We start from the raw sequence: 18,862 nt of genomic DNA, 5'->3' as shown, positions 1-18,862 counted from the left end.
AAATGATCGAATATTATTCACTGTCAGGTGTTATCTATGAAGCATTCTGCACAGCACCTGGTAACAAGAAATGTTCAACACTTTATTGATTCCAGACTTTCTTGCATTACTAGGTCATTGCCTCTTTGTATCTTCCACTTGGTATGAACAGGCTTTTGACATTTAGTAAAAGAATAGGCCTTTGAAAAATCTTTTTATTAATGCTCAATCAGGCTTTTATAAGGGGTTTGCAGAATAGTTGAATTAGGATCTCTATAAGTTCATTCTTCAGAAAGCAACAACAAAAACAGAATGACAAAAACTGGCAAAATTCTTAGAATTAATGTTCAGAACTCTAAAAATTAATCAAAGCATCCAACCATCTGGGGAATGTTTTTTCAAGAAAAACTGAAAATTTTTCTTTAAGAACAGAAGACGTTTTAGCTTGGCCTCACTTCCCAGTGTCACAGTAGCCGTGAAGTCCAGCAGTATTCCAGCAGCTACCAGAAGGAACCAGATTTGGAGCTCCTCAGAAATTCCACACCCAGAGCTTCATCATATATGACCTATCTGGCAGCCCCCAGGAACAGCGCTACGAAAAGTACTTTTCATGATTTCACTTCATTAAAAATTCTCTTGAGAAAAAGTCCCATTCTCAGGGCAGTCGTTAAAAAGAATCAGGGGCTAGTGATTTAGCTCAGTGTTGCCGCACCTGCCTGACAAGCTGAAGGTCCTGAGTTCAATTCCTAGTACTGGAAAAAAAAATAGAGGCAGAAAATTGTTTAACAACATAGCTGCCTAAAGCTGTGATCCCTATTGGGTCTAAAAAAGCTTAAACAAAACTGAGCCAGATCTGAGAAATGCAGTGTTTATTTTAGTTCACTGGGAGAAGGTCTGATGTATTCTAAGGAACCTAGAGGTCATGGGTAGGTATAGAGTGAAGTCCATGTCCACCAAAGTCCACAAAAGGCCCCAGTCTGGCTGACCTCAGGCCTGGTACCAGATAGGGGCAAAGGGTAAGAAAAGATGTAAACTACCTGGGCATTGAAGCCACGCCTCCAAGCAAACATGAAGCTCCTTGGCAAAGAGCAGTTTATAGATTTAAGTAATTCAGGGAATCTGATCACTCAGCTCACTGGGCTGAGGTTTCAGTGGCCGTACAGTATGGAATTACAGACTTGCCTGCATTAGTCCATTAAACCACAATCAACAGCAACAAAAAATAGCAGCAAACAACTAAGTTGGAGATGGTGAAGGGTCTGGATTCTAGTATTGCCATCTTATATTATCTAGTGCATCCAATTTTCTAAAAATTTATGATACATACAAAGAAACAAGAAAGTATGGCTCATATATATTAGGGAAAAGGGCAACAGAAACTGTCCATAGAGGGGTTTATATGTTGGATTTACTAAATCAGGCATTTACAGAGCCATTAAAGATATCTAGATTAAGGAAATGCAGCCAAGAGAGGTTAAATGCCATATATAATGGTCAGCATCACTCTTCCAAGGAGCCCCTGCACCTTGGGATTTTCAATCTGGATTGTGTCATGAATGAGTTCCTTCATCTGCATTCATATAATGACATTTCTGTTTTTTAAAACTACTAATAAGAAGCAAGGAATTGTTTGAAAATATAGTAAATATGTATCCTACCATCTTCTAATCTGTTTTTCAGGTCCTCCAGTTAATGTCACATGCAATATATTCATAAACAGCTTTGGCTCTATTGCAGAGACAACTATGGTAAGCATGGTTACTTGTAACATATTTCATACTGGATTAATGTATGTTCACATTAATGGAAACTTTTCTGTCGATGTTATATAATTCGAAACTTAATACAATGAATTTTATAATTTAAAATGAGTGAAAAACTAAGTTGCAATCAACTACAGCTAATAATATTTCATTTAAAAATGGTATATTGGAAAATATTTGTAAAAAAATAAATTGATTTTTTTTTCAATGCAACAATCTAATGTTAAATCTCAAAATAAAATTGTGCTGTGTAAATTACTGGTCTTTTCAGTGTACATTGATATTTTTTAATATATTTTGATATTTAATTATTCTAAACACTTACAAACTTATACTATTATTGTAAGTATTCCATTGGGTCACAGCTATGGCTTTTATCTAGATATCCCTCCAAAGTCTCATGTGCTCATAGGTGGGGCTTTTTGAAGGTGGCTAGATCCAGGCTTTGTGAATATGGATTAAGAGTGTGTTATAACTAAATTGGTTTAGAATAGTTTTGGATATGGATAATGGGAAGGCCCAGCCTGGGTGTGGGTGGAACAACTCTAAAGGTTTGTTTCCTGGGTGAGAGAAAAGGGAAAGGGAAGCTTACTGCTACTGCTTTCTGTCTGCCTTGCAATGGACTTTTTCTCCTCTGCCATGCCCCTGTGCCATGCCATTGTCTGACAGTCAGGCAACATAGACTGAAACCTCTACAAACTGTGACCTGAGACAAACCTTTCCTCCCTTAATTGTATCAGGTATGTTGTCCCAGCCACAAGAAAAGAAACAAAGACTGTTAACCTTTTCAAATGAATGTAGTATTTGCCTGAACATCATAATGATGTTTAAGAATCTACATATATATTTATGAAAATAATATTAAATACCTTCATTTAACATTATTATGTAATCAGGAAGCTTGTATATAATCAAGCTATTAAAGCCAAATAAAATAAAAATGATTATGACAGAATAAATCTAGCTTGAATTTTCTAAGTTTCTCTAAGGATCACATTGTATCTCTTCTTTGTCTTGAAGCCTTTTATTGAATAATTTGGCTCAAATTAAAGGGAGAAATAGATGCATAAAACAGTATCTGTAAAATTGCCTAGCAGCTAACTTTTTGAAACTATGTGTAACTGCTCTTAAATTATCTAGAATTAAGTTCTATTCCTAAATTTAGAAAAAATAATTTGCTTCAATATTCAAAGTTGATTTTAACTGAAATACAATACAATGGTTAAAGATTTATCAGTTTCCAAAACCATTATTAGAGAATTATGATCATTTTTACATGCTTCAGAATCACATGATAATGAATTTTCTAAGGAAAATAAACTCATCCAAATTATTGTGTTTGGGGGACCGTGCAGGTTTCTGTGTAGGAAAAGAAGATGCCTCTTAGCATTAAATGACTTTTAGGTACCATTTTCTTTAAAATGCTATTGCATTAATATATGCAGTATTTCATCATTTAGTAGCATCTCTGTGGTTTTACTCAAACTCAATGTGACTATACTAAAAGTGTCAGTGGAAAAGAACTAAATTCACATTTTTGAGCATTATATGGATTTATTATAATTACAGTATATAACATGAGTGTGTATGCATGAGTGAAAAATATGGAAAACTGCTTTTAATTTGCTTGTATAACCACAGTATGGTTCTGGTGCATGTACATCTCTAAAGTGGTTATAATCTTGTTTCAGGTTTGGTATATTTTAGATTGTGATTGAATATCTGCTTGTGATTTATATCCCACATTTGTACATATTCAGTCCAAATCATCCAAAGATGAAGGAATTGCTGCTAACTTTGGTCTACTAGATTCCCAAACTGTATTTATAACCCTTGCTAGTTTCTTATTTTAATTACTTTTACATAGGCTATAAAATCCTAAAAGCCTTGAAATGTTTCTCTGTATTTCTCTTTCGCAAGATTGCTGCAGTGAAATACTTTCAACAAGCAATAGTTGGAAAGGTTTATAGCCTCACATGTCCTTCTGGAAAAGGGTAAAGGGATTTGGAACAAAGAAAAGACTCACAATTGTCAGGTTCCTGAAGGTTAATGTTTTTTATGAGATAGTTCATCAGCCTACCTCTAACGTGGTTATAACACACTCTATTATATGACTATACCAGCAAAATTTCTTAACTTCAATAATTTTAGAAGATTTTCTTTATAGGATAATATTCTACAAAACCCTTGCAGAATATTCCTGACATAACTCCCACGGTGAACCTTGCTCAGTTTTATTCCCTTTCTGCAGCACAGCAACTCCACATTTTTATCTATTCCATCATTATACATTTATTCCCTATGAAATCATTTTAGTAGCATATTTCAATCTCCTGTTCATAATCCATAGCAGCATAGTGAGCATTAAAAAATATTCCATAGTTTAAGTACCACAGAATTAACAAAGCCCACCTTGCTATCCTTCTTTTCGTTCTTTCCTACTCCTAAGCATGTAACATTTTATCCACCCAAACGGTCAGATTCAATATTTGTAAACTTTTAAAACGATCACCTAGAATAGCTTTGATATAGTGTCCATCCATACAGGAATAGGGAAAAATAGAACTCCTGCTTAGCATAGTGGTGCACGTCTATAATCTCAGCACTCTGGGAGACTGAGGCAGGAGGATTGCAATTTCCAGTCCATCCTGGGGAATTTAGCAGCTTCGTGAGACCCTGTCCCAAAACAAAAAATACAAAGGCCTGGTTAGACATCTCCAACAGAAAAGTCATAAAATGCTTTCCTCCCCATGGTTAATTTGACGTATTTTTTCATGAGGTTCATCATCGTGACCCTACAACCAAGTTGTATCCCTCTGCTTTGTTAATATATTAGTTTAAATTAATTTTTATGTGAACGTTTTAAGATATTTTTAAATTGCATTCACATTTATGACACTAAATATGGCTTATTTTTCTTCTTCACTATAAATTACCTAATGCAACCAAGTCCATTAAAATTAAGACAAAGTCTTGTTGTGGCCTGGATGGAGTGTCCTGCAAAGGCCTCAGGCACTCTTAGGCAGGGCTTTCGGAGAGTGGGCGGATTATGTGGGCAGGATAGCTAACTTGCTGTAAGTGAGTGGGACCTGTAGGGAAGAGGCAGGTTATTTGTGGGCGTGATCTCGAAGGGTGTCTCTCCCTTCCTGAGTCTTCCTTTTTCTCTCAGCTTCCTGGATGCCATAACATATGCAGCTTTCCTGTACAGTGTCTGCCATACTGTTTCTTCTTTGGAGCCAGTGAACTATGGACTGAAATGTGAGCCAAAATGAACTTCTGTTCCTTTAACTTGCGATGTCAAGTATTTGTCCCAGCAACAAAGAAAGTGAATGAGACATGTCTCAAATGACCTGTAATCATTCATGAATATCTTTGTGTCTGAGAATTCATATATAAAATAAAACTCAATATTTTCCTAATGTATATGCCTCTACATAACAGTAATTGTAACTTAGTCTTCCATTTCTTAACTGACCAACTATTTCAAACTGCCTCTCCTGGTCTATAACTTGTTTCATCTCATTCCGTTTTCTGTTTTTGTTTTTTTTTTTTGGAATGGAGGATCAAACTCAGGACCTTGCACTTGTGAGGCAGGTGCAGTGCCACTGAGCTAAATCCCCGGCCCTACTCAGTTTTTAAATACAGCCCTAATTCTATTTAAAGTTATTATTTGATACTCTCTCTAAAAGGTACCCTAACTTCTTAAGCCATTTTGGTAAATTAAGTTAACTCAAGTTTTAATATATTTTTTGTCTTCTGGTACCAATTTTTAAATATTTTTTAAAGTATTTTTTTGATAGTGTAAGCTCAAATTTCTTTTTAACTGTTATCCTTTCCCAGTATTTGTTAATCTAATTAACTTAATGTGCTAACCTTTCTCACTTGAGAATTATTTTTTCTTAGCGTATAGTCATCAAAACTTTTATAACATATATTATGGGAATCTTAAATTGTATATTTCCCTCATATTTGAGCCATATGTCAACATTAAGAATGAGATTCTCTAAAGACTTATTCAGCCTCCATTATTTCAAGTTTATAATTTTCTTAAATGATTTAAAAACTATTGGACATTAGATTTTTTAAAAATTAAATTAAAAAACTAGTTTTCTACCATTAAAGCCATTCTCTTTCCTGTCTGCAAATGTGAACTTGGGACAGAGGTGCATTTGTCTGGCTTTCAAACTTGTAGTGACAGAGGGAACTCATGATTGTTTCTATAATGGGAGGCTTATGATTTTTCACATTAAATCTTAAATGGAGCATATTAATGAAAATCTATGAAGATGTAGATAAAGTTTATATGCTAGAATAAAAGCATTTGTAAACCAGGCTTTAAAAAATCATGTATAACATATTGGGTGTGTATGTATAGCAATATTTCAAAATGATTGTATTGGCTTACCTGTCTAATTTCAAGAAACAGATGGTTTGGCATGATGACATCTGTAAAGAGCTAAAGATTTGCTTTGCTATGGTATTACTTTTCACCAGAGCTTGCAGAATAAATCATTTTTATAAAATAAAAAAGGTCGATAGCTTTGGTGTGAACTTTTCCAGGTGCTTGTATACATAGGTAGATGCCTGGCAAAGTTGGAAGAGAATATCTAAGGGTATATTGTACAAACTGAAATTTTTCAATTTTTGATACAAATGATAGATTCACATTTTAGTTACTACAATGAGTAAGTGCATGTAGATGCTGCTCTGAATTATTCAGTCATTACATTCTCCAGAGATCAGTAAGCAAATGAGGCATAAAAAAATGATAGCATGTTTACATATATTAATGGAATCTTTAGTCTACTAAAGATAACTTTTAAGTATTTTTGATAAAGTTTTAGGCATACAAAGATGCACTGATAATAATATATGTAACACATATGCACCTGTCACCATCTTAAAAAAATTAAACATTACAAATATATTGAAGTTAATTGTTTAACCCAATTTTCTCTCTACTTTCCCAAAGGAAGTTTTTGACATAAGACACAAACTTAATTCTATATTTATGACAATAGAACTTAAATTACTTCTTGAATTATCCAGTGATATCTATTTTCTTTGATTTTGTTTAGATAATCAGTGCTTAATGCATAATTAATAATAAATAAAAGCATTAAGATGTGTGTGTAAAAGATATTCTATATAAAGATATTCTATGTAGAAGATATTCTATAGAATATACCCAGGAGTGCAATACTCAGTTAAGATATTACCAAATTTCTTTCCAAAGTGACCATTCTGTTTAAAACAACTACTAGAAATTTTAGAGTTCCTATATAATGTAACACTTAGTATTTATCCATTTTAATTTTTTAATGCATTGGATTTAACTGCTGCTTATCATGTACTTCCTTGATTAATAGTGAGATTAAGTATTTTAACAAAAATGCTTTTGATGTCCTTTACATGGAAAGGTTTTTCTTTTGCCATTTATTTGTTTTTATTATACATATAAAACACATACAAACATAAAAAATATACTGAAGATGAATAATTTGCTAATGATATACATTTTAGCTACTTTCTACTCTTTTCAATGTGTTCATCTTTTGATGTATAAATGATTTGAATTTCAATTTACAAAATTTAATACCATATTACTTTATAATTTGTGCTTTTTGAAAATCCTTTATTCATCCAAATTCATACATATGTTTTTGTACATTTTGCACTAAAATAGTTTTGTTATTTAGGTTTTAGTAAACTTGGAATTTTGTGTGATTGTGTGTACATCATGTGAAGTAATTATTTGTATTTCATAATCAAATAGTGATTTACAATAATTTATAATTATACCTCTCCAATGTATATTTCTAATTGAATCAGTTCACTTCAAGCTTCTGGATTCTACGCCAACAATCTAGCCAAGTGTATACCAATATTCCACTGTTCTATTTGATACAGACTTTAATAAGACAACTTCCCAAACACACAATCTTTATTCTTTTTCACAATATTCTTAACCATTCATGAAAGTCTGTTTATTCATAAAACTTACACTGAATTTGTCAAGTTCCACACATAAACTTGAGTACAGATGAACACTGGAAGAATTGTCAGCTTAAGATATTAAATCTTCACATCCTTGAATATAATATTTTTGCCTTACTTAATATTATTCAATAATGGTATATAATTTCTTATATATATACTGCCTCTATTTTACACTTAATCACTCACTTCATTATTTAAAATGAGCTATTAAAACTTACAAATTTTTAATTATATTTTCTAACCCTTCATTACTGGAATTGAAGAACATGATTACTTTTCACATTGCTCTAATATGCTTTTATTTTAGACCTAATGATTTGTAGTTTCTTCATACAATAATACTATCTACAGACAACATACGACCTTCTACCTTTCAGAATTTAGGCTCTTCTTATTATTGTCTTCCTGTTTTACCAAAATAATGTGAAATGAAATTTATTTTGTCCCTGGTTTTAAAGAGAATACTTTTAATATTTCCAAAATGAATGAAATGTTCACTTTACTATGGCACATATATCTTTGGTCTGAATTAAAAATTTCCTCTTAAAGTACTATCACAATAACACCAAAAGCACTCAAAACAAATTTTGCATATCAATTTATTCATCTTTTTCAATTACTTTCAGCTGTGTTCTCGGAGGTTGCTATGTATTCTGTTTAGTTCATTCCTAAAAATTATGTGGTTTTGAAAAGATTATATTTTTTAAATTTTTTAAGTAACTTCTTTTAGAATAGGTTAGATCTGCAGGACATTTGCAAGGGTTGTACAGAGAATTCCCTTAAAATCTGTGTCTAGTGTCCTCCACTTCATTTACCCACTTCCTTATGCTCTGAGAATACGATATTCTGAACTCACCTTGTATGTTACCTGCATTAGCCCTGCAGCAACCATTTCTTCAAAAATTCTTGACTGATTGCTACTGAGATGTCTTTGGTTCTAAGTCTTCTCAGCAGACAGAACTTGGAAATCCATGTATTATATTTAAGAAATCTATGTTCCAATCATTTCTTACTGATATGGGCAAACAATGAATTTTGCAAAATTGACATATATCCTAAACTTGAAAACTTCATTAAATAGTTCTAGTACTATTTTCTCAATTATTTGTGTTTTTTTGTGAAAAAATATGTTCATGCCAACTATTAAGTAAGTCAGTTGTTCTTTGCCTCAAGTCCCCCTGCAATCCCCTTTCTAGCTCATCACACTGATTGGAAACTCTTGTACAATGCTAAATAAGATGGATGGAGAATGGCCAATTTTAACTTTTTTTTACATGAAACATGCAATATTTCAAGATTAAAAGGGTATTATTAACTATAGGTTTCTCATAAATGCTCTTTATCAATTGAGGGAGGGTTTTTTTTCACTTCTACATTTTTGCTGAATTTTTTTTATTATAAAGGGGCATTGAGTTTTATTTGTTATTATCTTAGTATTCATTAAAGTGGTTGTATGATTTTTTATTTGTTCTTTTAATATTATGAAATATATTTATGGATTTCCAAATAGCAAGCTATCCTTGTAGTCCCTGTATAAACCACACTTGATCATAATTTACTGTCCATTCTGCTATTGCTGGATTTAATTTTCTAACATTTGGTTTAGGGGTTTTGCCGCTATCTTAATTTTTTATATTGTAGTATAGTTGCATTTTCTTACAATATTAAAAATGATTTGTACAGTCAGTATTATGGTGGTTTCAAAAATTACTTCGGAAATGTGCCTTTCTCCTCTCTGTAAAATAGTTCGTGTATAGTTAATGTCATTTCTTTCACATGTATTTGATGACATCTGGGATAGTGGTTTCATATGTAGAAAGGTTTTAAATTGTAAGTTCTATTCTTGACCAGATATAGAAATCTTCAGGTTAACTATGATATCAATTTAGCAATAGTTTGGTTTTCAAGAGATTTTTCTATTTCCAAAATCTTTATAATGTTTTATAATGACTCCATTTCATTCCTATTACTAGTCATTTGGTATTGGCTTCCCTTTGTTAGTTTACAAGTGGATATATTTTTATTTTTTCTGTTAGGGGTTTTTGTTGCTTTCTGAATCTATGATTAATGCTTATCTTCTACTATGGTTATTCAATTTTATATCTTTGTTCTCTCCTAAAACCTGCTGTACTCTATACGTAGTTATATGTTCTGTACTTCAATCTTTCTGTCAAATTTTCTTACTTCATATTTATGTGTATCTATATATTATCTTTCTGTCTTTAATAATTGTGATGGGTAAAAAATTATTGAAAATTCATAAATATCTCAAACAACCTACCTTTCCTACTACAGCATTTGAGATTCCTTCACCTCACATAACCCGATGACTTATATTAAGGTTATTAATTCACAGACTATGACAACATTTTTTGTGTTACTTTACTTGACTATGGTGAGTTTCCACTTTCTCCATATGCTGATTTATCAAGCAGTGTTCAAAGACATTCTGTTCATTTATACAATTTTCTTTTGTCTCGGTATTTTGCTTAAAGCTCTGGCTATTTAAATTTTGTGATTATAGGCTCTGTTAGGTAGTATGTTTGTCATTTTTCACTTAATAATTAACATAATGCTCATCACAAAGCACCACAAAAATATATGTTGAATATATGTAGGCATTAATGTAGTCTAATAAAAACTTTTTCCCAAAAAGAAGACTTTTCTATTGTGTCCTCAGCATGAGTGGATCGACTGTATCATGTTTACTGCTTTGCAGTTTGATCTGTTTCTGGAGTTCTGAGTCCCAGTCATTGTCTTAAATCAATGCAACAATCTGTAAAATAATTACTTAGGAGACTAATTACACAATTAAATTAATGTTGGCTACTATTACTCAAACAAGCCTCACCTTTTTACTCAAACTTTCATGTGTAATATTATGTTTTGTTTTAAAAGTATTTATTTTTCAAGCTGTGTTGATAAAAAGATATTTTCATGAAGAATGCTGATTTTTATGGATAATTCTCTGTAAGAAATTAGAGCTCATTATATGGTACTTATGGTGATCCAAGAATATTTTTTAAATAAAAATATTAAGCTGCAGTTATCATCAAAACTGACTAGTTTTCTTGGTAATTCTTTCATGGCAATTGGAAAGAAATATGTATAATTTGAAGGAAAGTCTCATTTTTTTCTTTCCTTTTGTAATATTTACCAAGAATGAGTCCTTGGTCTTTTTCTATTTCCAATGCATTAAGTTCCTATAAAGATATATTCACTTTTTTATGTGTGCCGTAATAGTGTTTGGTGACTACTGTATTCTCATGTCCTTCACATTTGTAGATGCAATCATCTATTCTACTTCTTTTTCAAATAGCCTGAAAGCATCCTGAAACCCTTTTAATATTAACATTGTCTCTGGTAACATCTTGCCCTCACTGTCTTATTTTTCTTAGAGTAGTAGTTATAGTCAAACCAAATATAGCAATAACTTTGGACTGAAAGATTTTTAATTCCATGCTTGAGTAACCACTGACTGACAGCACAAATGTGCTCTGAACTGTCATTTATAAGCATTAATCATAAATGGGCTTATTTATGGGGGTGGCTGCACAAAAATAAGTATGCATGAATGAGATACACCTTAGTAACCCCATCAGAAGTATGAATAAATCTCTACTTGAAGTATTCATCCACAAGATCTTCCTTATAATCACTGTGTCTCAAAAAGGGACTATCTACAGCTTCACTTTTCACAGAAAGATAAAATTTTGTGTAAAGAATAAAACAAAACACAATTGTGTGGCTATATGACAGTGTTGTTAAGTAAACACAATGTTAAAAAGCATATTTCCAAACCTATTGTGGGGGCAATATGAAACAGCAACAGTTGCTAATGACAGCAGAGAGAAAATGGAGTTTTCAGGACACACACCGCTATGGTTCCTCTGATCTATTGGGTCGTATGATGCTTTTATAGAGTTTTCTTTTAATAAGCAGATTTAGAAGTTGAATGCATTGTGTTTGGCATTAAAAATATTTTGGCTTGGCAAAAAAGAAGATTTTAGAGTTAAATGGGAAAGGTACATATTACTTAATTTAATTCTCCTCTCTGTCTACTCTGAAAGTTAATTTGTAATGGAAAGTGAGTATGACTTCTATGTAGATCTCTCTAGAGCAAGATTTTGGATAAAATTCTTTGTTGTCAGCTCAATCAACTACCATGTTGACAACCTAATAAAACAAAACAATCAGAATTTTGTGAACAGTTCGTAGGAGTGGTATTCATCATTATGGTTGTTTATCATCACATACCTTTTTCTAAGAGAATTTGAGTTTCCTAAAAGAATAGCCCCCAATGTATCATTTCATCCTCTACCAATAAAATAGGCAGCAGGCCTGGGAATTGCATTCTGAAAAATGATTGGCAGTCATAATTTTTACTTGTCATGAATTTTGCGTGTAAATTAATTTTAAGAACTTGGCAAGCAATTTAAATTTCAAATAGCTCTGCTGCATCTGTGACAGATAAATGAGATAAAAGTTAACAGTGAAGCTCTTTCGGCCAGTTTAATAGCACTGGGATGAGACTACTAGTCTAAGTACAAAACAACTCAACTAACTTGTCAGAACAGCTCAGACAAACAAGACTAATAAGGTGCTAGGCCTGTGCCGCATCTGCCCTGAAAAGAGAACAGATGCAGGTGAAAGAATTAAGCAAGTGTTGTGACTGAGGAAGTTAATAGAAAATGGAAAATTTCTACTGGGAAATGACACACACATACACAGGCCACAAAGACATACAAACGTGTATTCCTAGAATATGAGTTTAGTACTTGGAAATTTGATTTTAAGACAAGGAAAATCATTTTTTTCTCAGTCTCATTGAGGCTTGTTAACATGAACTATTTGTTCTATGAACATGAAGATATGCATTTGCTAGCACCAACATATTACTATACTCCAGCTCCTAAAAATCCTCCTTAGTAGTTGCTTGGAATATTGACAACATTCTAGAGACTAGGGAAAACATTAGACAAATAATCTTGAGAAAGTTATATTACGTGGTTTAATAACAAGAATTAATCTTGTAGCATATACCAACAGTAAATAGATAAGCTGCAAATATTCACAGATAAGTCCTCGGCAGTCTTCATATGTGAAACCCACTCTCTTTATCTGTAGAGGTTAATGAATTACTTTCCCTCTAAAGGAGTGACAACATTAGAAAATGTTTGCTTCTCCATTAAATCTTCCAGTCCTCTGGGACTCTTCTCTCCCCAGTCTTTTGAAATAATGAAATCCTCCCTCCTTTCTACATAAGAACTCCATGCTCCTCCCCATACGCTGGCCTGGCATTTGACTTTCTACCATAGGTTATTTAAACATAGCCAAATTCTTCTCTGAGCTAAAATAAAGTTTAATCCCTTTCTTTGGGTGAGGTCATCTTGTGCATTTTAGATTCTGTTTTCACTGTTTCTCCCCTTGATAGAATCATTTCTTACATATATCAGACTCTCTTGTGGTTTTTGCTCACTGTAGTTTCCAGTGATCAGTTGCTGAGTGACTATGACCTGTATCATATGTTTTATATACACATCCCAAGAAGCAGCTACTAAAAAAGCTAAAAATTTGAATTTTAAATATATTTTGCCTTGTAACATACTGAAACTAATATAAAGATAATTGCTATGCCTCATCCCTCAACATTAAGTTATTAATCAAAAGTTAACAGCAGACATGAAAAGAAATGAATAAATCTTACTCTAGTTTTTCTCCTCAGTTTTCCCTAAAGTTATATTTTTCAAGCACATTTTTTTTCATTATGCTTCCCTAAGGAGACTTTTCATACATCTTTTTCCTTAATTGCCCTACATGAAATTTTAACACTTTAGTTACACTGAATGTTTTAGAGACTATATATATACAATTATATAATATATAATATATTATATAGTATATATATTATATAGTATATATAATGTATTATATATACTATATAGTATATATTATATACTATATATGTATACTATATACTATATATACTATATACTATATATGTATATATATATACACAATTCAGAAATGTATGTAAAATTAGCAAGAAATTTTTTCACACACTCAGAATCCATATTTGCTCCCTTAAAAGCAATATTGTCCTCCATGAGGTTGTATGCTCATACTTTAAAAAATTTTATTCATTTTTTTTTCTAGTACTGAGGATTGAACTCAGGACCTTGCACTTGTGAGGCAGGTGTGGTATTACTGAGCTAAATCCCCTGCCCTAAAGTTCATACTTTTAGGGGTACCGTGGATACATTTGCTCAAATCTAATATTTTATGTCCATGGCTAGGACCAGATGTAATGGTAATACTACTATACAATAGGAGAGAAGCACAGAGTATTCTGAGCTTTAAAGAATACACTTTTATGCTTTCAACTAAGTGCATAATTATTAATACATATGAGCTTGAGACCAAATTATATTCTGTAACTTTGCGTGAATTCATTCTCTTTCAGGTTATTTTTCAAACTTTATATATGTACCTACACATACACACTACTAGAATAATTGTAAATACATTTAGACTTGTTTCAGATTTATTTTCCATGCTGACACAAGGGACAGATTTGTTTCTTTTTTGCTTCTGGGATATTTATGTTTCTACTGCATTCATAATCATTGCTGAATCCTATCTTTCACTAATTGATAAAATTGTTCCAGAATATTTTCCATTGAGTTTATTCTTAAAGCCTGCTCTACTGACAATGAATTTTTGTGAAATATACATCATAAATACAACATTACTATTATGGTTTAGCCAGAGGACTTTTATAAATGTTTAATTTACTAAGAAATAAAAAGTGGGGGGAAGGAGGGTAAATTGATGTAAAAAGAAATTTTGCTAAGAAACTGTGCCTTAGATGGCCCATAGGGAGAGGGGTCCCTCCATGAGACACCTTTAAGATTTATCTGAAAACTTTTTCAAAAATTAGAATATCAACCCACCTACTAGTAAACTTTCCAGCCTATAAATACCAGGACCTTCCATTTCTCAGCCATAGTGTTAATTTGATTATTCAGAACAAACAGAATCTTCTGTAATGAGCAGGCTTTTTTTGTTTTGTCTTGTTTTGTTTGTACTGGGGATCGAACTTGGGACCTTGCGCTTGCGAGGCAGGCTGCAGAACCACTGAGCTAAATCCCCAGCTGGATCTTCTGAGATGTGCATAGTTTGCAAGTCTACTGACCCCATGATCTACTATCTATATATTCCAACTCATGTTCAGTTATAGTGACCTTGTCTAGTTTGCCTTGAGATTGAGTACTAATAAATTTTATGTTACATTTGCAACTGTTACCACCATTGTGATTTGGGGGCGCCTTTCAGTGGCAGTGTGTCCAGCTACACAGGACAGCTACCACAGCACTTTTTTAAAAAGATGACATACCATCCTCATCTGTGAAGCTACAGGAGACAAGATATTCAGAAGAGTCATGGGAAATCCCTGGTACACTGATCACGCTTTAATATTAGAATTCAAGTGTCTGGCACACATTTTATTTTTCTTTGAGTTTCCAAACAGAGTCAGCAGAACTTAGCCCATCTCTCAGTACTCAAATTCCTCCTGCCTAAGTTATTTGCTGGGACCTTCAGCATTTTAATTGCAGAATCATGAACTTAGTTTCAAGTGAGCATGGATGGAAAATGCAATTGATTTTGCCACTTGTTCCTACACATTATCAGTATTTTGTCCTTTAATGGATTCTGATATGTATGGCATTCAAACACAAAAATATCAATTGAACAGCTCAAAATTTCCATTCCTGAAATTATACCTGGTGATAAATACTGCTTCAGTTGGAGCCCAACAAATGTAACTGAAAGCATACCAGCCATCCCACAGGAAGGGATTTGCTACTAGGAATCATATGTTTATAAAATTAATGGAAATGTTGAAGAGAAAGATTATTCCACACACTTGGCTTGTAGGCAAAGCCACTGCTTCTGCCTAAGTCAGGAAGATGGGAAATCAGGAAGCTGCTCCTGGAATAGTTGGCTCCAAGACATATCTGCTCAAATCTAGGAATCAGGAGATCATCACAACTGAGCTACAGTTACAACTAAATCATATATGTTTATTCCATGAACATGAAACTAATGACAGGAAATGGAAATTCTATTGACACTACTGAAGAAAAACAATTCTAATATAACCTGTGACTCCATTTGAAAGCAGAAACCTGCAATGAGCAGACAGCTGGCCTACAGAACTGCACTTGAATGGTGATCTAGAATGAACATCAAGATCCATAGTTGTAATATTTTTGTTTTTTCTAGGCTCTGTAGAGCAGGTAGACACAAGATAGATTAAATAGAAGTCGAATGCCAGTCTTCCAAATGAAGATTGAATGCCAGTCTTCTACATAAACCACAAGTATCTTCACCTTCCAAACATGTCTTCTAATTTCTATCTTCATCTAGAAAGTAGAAGACAATAGTCAAGAACCCATAAAACTTTCTCCCACTTAACCTAAAAATTAGCCCATAGACACACCAGCATTCTTAGTAATATATTGTGACATACTCATCTCCTTTTACATAAGATTAGTTCCCAATTTTTCGAAATCAGGTCTTGAAATCCTTTTCTCCCTTCACTCCCTTTATTTTTACTTTTTTTGTGTGTCTTTTCCTCTAAACTTATCAATTGGTTGACTTCCAAAAATTAAGCTTTTGTCTGACAAATTGTCCATTTGTACCTGTTTTCCTCTTTCCTTTCTTTTCAGATATTTAAGATAGTTGTACATGATCCCATTCACCAATCCCTTAATGATTCTGTTCTGTCACCCTGATTTCTCTCATACAAATTTCTAAAGCTGCTACTTCTAGAGGATTTGGTAACTACAGTGAGATGCTTAATCTCTTATATTCTTGACCACTTTATAGCATCAGTCACTATTGATCATGATGTTTTTGGAAACTCTTGCTTTAACGTCTCTGATCCAGCCATTTCCTGATTTTCTAACTATGATCAATCCTTCCTAAATATATTTGTAGTCTACTTTTTATTTCTCAAATGCTTATCATTCTCTGAGTTTAATCTGAGACACTGTCGTGTTATATGCATCCTGTCTCTGGTTAATTTATCTTCTTTCTTGGCTTTATGTCATCTAAATATATGTTGGTGACATTTGAATTAGCAGTTATAGCTCACATGTCTGCAAGTATGAGGAATGAGGGAGTAAAATAATAAAATCTTAGTGATGTTGGAAGATAGTATCTGGAGCAACATATTATCATGCCATAATGCTGAAGACAAAATTAGCTATGCAGTGACACTGTACTCTAGTTAATAAATTTGTTTCTCACATATGTGATCTGGTAATCTTCCTCAATTATGCAAATTCCTAAAGCTTACCATATTCAAATGTTTCTTCACCTGGATGCGATCTCATTGAATCATCCAGAAACATGCAGACTCTTTTTGTTTTCCTCTGTTATATCCAAAACTGTCTGTGAATCACAAAGTTGAAACATTTCCACCTCCCAAATATTTCTCAAATCTGTTACTTTTTCACTGTTCTACAGATCACCTCTCATTCTTGTGAGAGTAACAGCCATGGAATCTAACTCAACTACTGCTTGACTCTTAACCCAATCTCTAACCTGAAGCTATAGGGATCTTTCCAATATTTAAATAAGATCTTGTCATTTTTGGCCCTCTCAGTGGCTTTCAATTATTGCCTCTTGGACAAAATTCACATATCTATGACTTATTATTACCTACATAATGTCTCAGTTTAAGACTAAAGACTTATCTCTTTCCCTATTCCAACTCTTAACCCACTCAGCATTCTAGACATGACTTGTCAACTTTTACTGTTTTCAAGTATTCAACATATTATCTTGCCTCTGTTCCACATCCACTTTGCTTTTTGGGTTATGCCTTTTACTTCATAAGAATCAGTTATCTCAAAAAACGAAATGATGCAGCCATAGCCACTGTCTTCCAGTAATTTATGTCTTTCTGGAAAAAGTGACGATAAAATGCCACAAGACAGACTTTAAGTGGTATCATTAACTGTTGTAATCATGAGACAATTTACAAATGAGTCAAACTGCAAGATTCAATTTCTATCTACATTCTTTGTTCTTTCAAAATAAGGAGGAAAAGACAAATTTCTGAAACAATGGAGAAATATTTATCTTCTTAAATTTCCTCCAGAGTTTAGAAGTGTTTTGCCTAACAAAAGCCTACAGGGTATTGGATTCAGAATGCAATATATTTTTGTAATCTTTCTTTTTCTTCTCATTACTTTCTAGGGATGAATTGTTTACCCTTGACAATTTTTGTACCACAATTACTATAAAATACGTTATAAAATTTAATTCATTCTGAACAATTCGATAGTTGGGGCTAGCTTTAGTGTTCTTACCTTTCAAATCATATTTCTCAAAACAGCCTATTGAAAACATTGAACACTATGTTCTCTTAACACCAAATGAATTAGGTAAGCCCCTAGTCATTATGCATGCAAAGACTGAACCTCTGATTCACTTTACCTTGTCAAGTTTCTAACAAATACCATGTCTTAAAATTTTTAAATATTACTTCTACACATTTATTTCTTTTAAAAACAAAACTGCCGAGGTATATTGTGTTTTGTCATGTTTTATTTTTGGTATCTTTTATATCATTGTTCTCACAAAAACCATGCTAGGTATTTCTAGCTAATGCCAGTTATTCTGTGTATCTGAAGAAAAAGAAATCTTTTTAAAATTAAAAGCTGAAAAAAGCCTATAATGAACAAATAATTTCTTACTCTGTCAGTTTTAGACCTGTTCTTAGAATCCATAAGAAAAAATAAGAAAACATGATTTTAATTTCTTCAAAAAAGTGTTAGAAAAATTTGTTGTTGTCGATAAAAAGAAAAGATAAATATCAAGGCATACTCATATTTTAAACAAAAATTAATCCATATTAGACTACAAATCCAAATATGAATTCTAAATATTTAAATTTTTAGAAGAAAACAAAGATATAGAAAAAAATATTTGTGAGCTTGGCTGACAACAAAGAATTCTTAGATACACTATCAAAGCATGATTTAAAAATAAATAATAGCGAAATCAAGCTTTAAAATAATTAAACTTTTACCCTACAAAAGATGTTT

At 32.5% G+C, this 18,862-nt stretch overlaps 1 protein-coding gene across 3 annotated transcripts in view; it reads left to right on the top strand.

Annotated features, from left to right (window-relative positions):
* Nucleotides 1-18,862, top strand: part of Glra3 (glycine receptor alpha 3) — a 170,073-nt gene that overhangs the window by 49,600 nt on the left and 101,611 nt on the right. For all 3 annotated transcript variants that reach the window (XM_004852950.3, XM_087217016.1, XM_087217015.1), the window contains exon 4: nucleotides 1,660-1,727. In XM_004852950.3, the coding sequence (XP_004853007.2) occupies nucleotides 1,660-1,727 (68 nt within the window). The remainder of the gene's footprint in view (nucleotides 1-1,659; nucleotides 1,728-18,862) is intronic.

This window comes from Heterocephalus glaber, unplaced genomic scaffold (assembly GCF_053883595.1).
Source record: "Heterocephalus glaber isolate CG9 unplaced genomic scaffold, H.glaber_assembly_v1.0 deba00001461, whole genome shotgun sequence".
Taxonomy (NCBI): Eukaryota; Metazoa; Chordata; class Mammalia; order Rodentia; family Bathyergidae; genus Heterocephalus; species Heterocephalus glaber.
This window is presented reverse-complemented; position numbering and strand designations above follow the sequence as displayed.